Below are 5,799 nucleotides of genomic sequence, written 5' to 3'. Positions count from 1 at the left end.
ATTCTTGCCTTATATTAAATCCATTGTCTATTTCAGACACTAGAAATAGGTGGAGAGGATGATTAAAGCACTAACAGCCTGAATCTGTTGACAGGGTACAGCTATTGACCCTGGTGTGATTTTATAACTCTTTTTACTAGCAGGACGTTATATTCTTGCCTTATATTAAATCCATTGTCTATTTCAGACACTAGAAATAGGTGGAGAGGATGATTAAAGCACTAACAGCCTGAATCTGTTGACAGGGTACAGCTATTGACCCTCCAGAGTTTTTTATAGCACTCTTCTTACTAGCAGGATGTCCTGTTAAACATTTTATTAAACCCATTTCAAACTCTAGAAGTAGGCTGAGATGATGATTAAGCAACTAACATTCTGTTTCTGCTGTTAGAGTACAGCTTCTGTGTTCGTTAGGGCACTGTATTTGCTAGCTGGTGTCTTGTTTTTGCCTTCTATCAAACCCATTTGAGACATTATAAATAGATGGAGTTGATGATTAATATATTATGTTCCTGATGTTAGGGTACAGCTATTGACCCTGCTGTTTTCTTTCTAGCACTCATTTTACTAGCATGATGCTTCGTTTTAGCCTTATATCAAACAAATTTCAGACACTTTAAGTATGTAGTGATGATTATTAATATACGAGCATTCTGTTCCTGGTGTCAGGGTACAGCTGTCGACCCTGCTGTGTTTTTCTTCGTTGGTTGTTAGTTGTTTGGTGTTTAATGGCGCAAAGCAACGGGGCTATCTGCATCAAACTCCGGTATAAACATAAGAATAAAAAGTAAAACTAGAAAAATGTAAAAAAAGATACATGTTAAAAGCTAAAAAATGTCCAAAATTCAAACAAAATCTCAAATGGAGGTAAAAAGGCCAATGGCCCGTAAAAAGTTAGAAACACAATCAAGTTCGACAGTGTCACGATCGCCAATGATACCATCCAATGTCAGGGGTAAACCCGTAGAACGTTCATGTCTAAAATAGTACCGACGCTCACAGTCGTAACGACAGCACAACAGTATATGGGCAGACATAAAGAGCAAAAGACTCTTCACGTGATGTAAGAAAGACTCCGATGGAGGCATGGAAAGATATGTCTGCACTCTCACTGTAGCAGTGGAATGGAGAGCAGCATAATATATCCAAGATGGAGCAGGGGACAGCGGTTTCTGAGTCTATGGATAGGAAATGTTGATAACAGTTCGTAAATGCTGTACCTCCTTTTTCTCCACCCACTTAGGGCAAGATCGATAGTAAGCGGGGTGGGAACTACCACAATTGACGCAGTGAGGGTCCAGTTGAAACTCGTAGGCATCATGATATTTGCCACCACAACAAGCACACGCCAAAAAAACACGACAAGATACCTTAGTGTGTCCGAATCATTGACACTGGAAACATCTGAGAGGGTTAGAAACATATGGCCGTACCTTACATTTAAGATAACCTGCCCTGACAGAGACAGATGAATGTGGCGATATAAACGTCAAAATCAAAACATTCGTTGGCACCATAATTCCGTGCTTCCAAGTGGAGATATGCTTCACAGCAGAAACTCCTTGGCTGGAGAAACCAGCGAAGATCTCCGACTCGGGAATGTTCTTCAAATCCCTCTCAACAACAACTCCTTATGAAGAGTTCAAAGTAGTATGAGGAATAACCTCAATAGATATGCCCACAAAGCCTTTGACATCAGGAGGAGTTTGCCATGTGTTGTCTCCAGAATACAACTTCTTGTCTGACTTGAGAGAGCCAGCTAGTCCCTCTAATCCCTTCTAAATGAAAAAGGAGACATTTGCCCTAAGACTTTGTCAGATAAAGAATAAATAATTAAAAATCGAGGTACTGGAGCTGACTTTGGTGGTGACTGTGTAACAGAGTTTTTTCCAATGATTGAGGAATCCATAATAATAGGATAATAATTCAGTGCCCACTGACCCCACCCACCATGGAGTCCCTCGAGGGGACATACTACAATGCCAAATAAAGACACTGTAGCAAAGCCAGGGCTTTGTGAGCACTATACCCAAACACCAGCATTAGACACAATGTCTACAACACCCGTTGAGAATGCTTAACACTGGTACTCTGTTGACCCTAGCCCAACAGGACCAACCGATTGACCCTGGGGGAGTCACCCCAAGGCCACCTGTCTACAGGAATTCAAGGCCAACGTGGCGTGTTGCAGTGCCCCAGACACTACTTAACCACCATGATCTTCTCCTCTACTTCACGGGTTGCCACGCACGGCAAACACCTGGGTGGATGTTCAGATCGTAGAGGAGGTAAAATGAAGATATAGAACCTTCCCTGGGAGGACCCCTCACCACGTACAGGAATACACCTCGAAGGGCTGTGTTTTTGTAGTGCTCTTCTTACTAGCAGGATGTCTTTTTTTCAATCTTATATAAGATCCATTTCAGACACTAGAAATAGGTGAAGATGATGATTAATAAATTATCATTCTCTTCCTGATGTCAGGGTAGAACTGTAACCTTCCTTAGTTTTTGTATCACTCTTCTGACTATCAGGATGTCTTGTTTCAATCTTATATCAAGTCCATTTCAAACACTAGAAAAAGGTAGTGTTGATAATTAATGTACTAACATTCTGTTCCTGTTATCAGGGTACAGCTGTGAAATTTGCTGTGTTTTTTCTAACACTATTCTTAGTAGCCGGATGTGCTTTTTTAGCCTCATATCAAATCCATTGTCTATTTCAGGCACTAGAAATAGATGGAGATGATGATTAAAATACTAACATTATATTACTCTTTCTAGGGTACAGCTGTCGACCCTGCTCTGTCACAGGGGCTGTTTGGAGCACTCTGCTTACTAGCCGGATGTCTTATTTTAACCTTACCAGAGACCCACAACAAACCCATCGTAGACACTCTAGAGGAAGAGAAGGAAGAAAATGCGAATAGCTAAATCTTGGTTTGAAAGCGAAAGATAGTCTTAACACATCAGTTGTTAATAAAGGTGAACCACGGCACTAAGTTCTTATAACAATAACAGCTATGAAACATACTTCTATTTGAATGGTAAAGTGTTTTATCACGACTTTCACGATATTTATTTGTGTATTTTAAAAATAAACACGATTTTACTTTCTGCAGTTCAAGCACCGTCTATATATCTGGAAAAAAAAGAAAATATTAAACACTTACAGTAATATTGTGACGATAGGAAACAATGGTCAAGTCTATACGATCACCAAACACTGATGATTAGTTAGTAACTTTCTCCCAGAGCTAGATATTAGTTACTAATATTTTCATCCTATATTTCGGTTGCTGCCGTCTTTTGATAATTCCTCAGAATAACTTTTTGTGTGTTAGTAGTGGGCGAGAGTCGAATTTGGATCTCTTTATTGGAAAGTTGGGATGTTATCCAATCGATTGGTTTTCCCCCATTTAGAACCATACACCTTATTTCGGTTTCCCTCATTTAGAACAATTGAAATTTGGTGCGTTTTGGAGTAGGATAGGGTTCCCCACTTAGAACTGTATATGTCTGGTGTGTTTTACACTTGATTGGGATTTCCCTTATTTAGACCTATGGAAGTTTGGTACGTTGTCCACCCAAGTGGGATTTCCCTTAGTTAGAAAGATACAAATCTGATGCATTATCCAGTCGACTGGGATTCCTTAATTTAGAACTAAGGAAGTCTAGTGAGTTGTCCATTCGACTGGGATTTTTCCCATTTATAAATATGGATGGTTGGTGCATGAACAACTCAACTGAGGTTTTCTCCAGTTATAACTTGAATTATTTAACTGTATGAATGTTTTCAAGAGGGATATCCAGGTTCTAATGACTTCTGTATTAGGTTGACTTAATGTGTTATCATTTAGGTGGATCCTCTTATCTTGCTTTTTCTCATATGTAATTCACATCGGTTTTATTCCAGCTTATTGTATAGTTTATTTCTCTAGATTGATGATCTATTGCGGGATTAGTATTAGTGTATGTTCCTAAATTCTTTTATTGATCTTATTGTTTCTCCAATGTATTGGAGTCCACATTCACAAGAGATGCTGTAAATGTTTTTTTTCTTCTCTGTTAGGTGTTTAGTATATAGTTATCCAGAAGAAGGACGTTATACTCTTTAATAGCAACATTTAAGTGATTGTATGAGTTAGTCGTCATAACAAAACAAAAAAAAACACTATTTCTCTCTCTGTACACCAAAGAATAAACAAAGAAACTCCAAAAGTCAACGCATTAAAAGCAAATATCGAACGGTAAACAATCTTCTTGGAGTTATATTCAACAATTAATAGTCACAATGGCCATACTAAATATGAAAATTATTAAATTGGGTGACATCTCAAAGCCCCAAACAGAGGCTGATCTTAGACGCCGAGTGGTTATCTTGATGGACTATGGATTCGATGTTTCGTGGTTGGCGCCTTGTTATACCAACAAAAAAAAAAGAAGAGAGAGAGATAAATCACACTCTGTGGGTGCATATAAAAGTGACGGTCAAATCACACACACAGAGTTAGAAGTGGGTGGTGTTGACTAGTTGACATTTTTCTAATTTATCACTAAGAATGGCTAATGCAGATATCCCTTGAGTAGCTTTGTTCGAAATTCCATAAAACATAGAGGTTATAGAATGTTATATTAATGGCTATCATTTTGATGCTGAGTCATATGATGTTCAGCTTAAACCAATTATTCATTTTTAAACATTTATGTTTATACCTTTTACAAAAACATACCAACACGAAAATTGTTATGGGACGTTCCCTTCCTATACTTTTGTCTTTGAACGCATTCAAGCCACTATATATATGTGTATATTCAACCATCGTAGATAACATTGTCTAATCATTCCCTATCATGTCATGCTCATGCTCAACTACATCAAATCGGATCACTGTTTTAGATATATCAGCAATACTATCAGTTGATGGGAGAATCTAGTCACACCAAATCAGATCATTGTTGTAAATAAATCAACAATGTTATCAGCTGATAGATAACCTCAACTATTGGAGACTATTGGATTCTTTTTTCAGAGAATCTGTAGTTCTGAAGGAACTGTTAGGTATATCTCAGAACAACAGTTTGTGGAGACAGTAAATATTGGTTGCAACAACTTGTCAAAAAAGTTGGATATCTATAACAGGGTATGTAGTTCTGAAGAAAACGATTGAACATGAAAATTCGAGTAGCTCCCAGTGGTTCTGCGGTAACTCTGCAGATTTACCAAACGTATTGCCCCTCAGTGGCTCAGCAATAAGTTTGAAAGTTTATAACACTAAAAATCAGCTTTCGATACCCACGGTAGGCACAGAACTGATAGTCTATTACGTAGCTTCGTGCTGAATAACAAACAAACAAATAATATGAATCTTACAATTTCAAGATTTTAATTGCATTTTCGTGCATATACAGTCTGGTCCAAACTGTTTGAATACTGTTTTCATATGTTACTGTCTACATGCATGGAGTAGTTATTGAGTATATGTCCGAGTAGTAACAGCGAAGATATCGTATAATCAGACAAACATGTACGAGTTATTTTGTTGCAGAGTCATATGTCCTCGTGAAACAGCAGTTATAGGGTGTCAAACTGTTCGACTGTCCAGAAATGGTACAAGCAAATGGACATTGCAAGAACAGTAATGTACCTCCAGTACACAGAATCCAGAATCCTGAAACGTCATCGGACTACAAGAAACGTTGTTCCAGGAAAGTCTACTGGTAGACGCCGAAAAACTACTGTCTGAGATGACTGTGTTTTTATCAGGTTAACACGTCAAGTTTGAAAGAAATATTGCAA

General features: G+C 38.1%; 1 protein-coding gene across 1 annotated transcript in view; it reads left to right on the top strand.

Moving 5' to 3' along the window:
- LOC106470288 (organic cation transporter protein-like) overlaps positions 1-3,126 on the top strand; it is a 30,350-nt gene extending 27,224 nt beyond the window's left edge. The window contains exon 8 of the mRNA XM_022398895.1: positions 2,784-3,126. Coding sequence (XP_022254603.1) covers positions 2,784-2,933 — 150 coding nt within the window. The 3' untranslated portion in view covers positions 2,934-3,126. The remainder of the gene's footprint in view (positions 1-2,783) is intronic.
- The last annotated feature ends 2,673 nt before the right edge of the window (positions 3,127-5,799 follow it).

This window comes from Limulus polyphemus, unplaced genomic scaffold, assembly GCF_000517525.1.
Source record: "Limulus polyphemus unplaced genomic scaffold, Limulus_polyphemus-2.1.2 Scaffold3924, whole genome shotgun sequence".
NCBI classification, from domain to species: domain Eukaryota; kingdom Metazoa; phylum Arthropoda; class Merostomata; order Xiphosura; family Limulidae; genus Limulus; species Limulus polyphemus.
The sequence above is the reverse complement of the archived record's forward strand: the minus strand, read 5'-3'. Positions and strand labels throughout refer to the sequence as shown.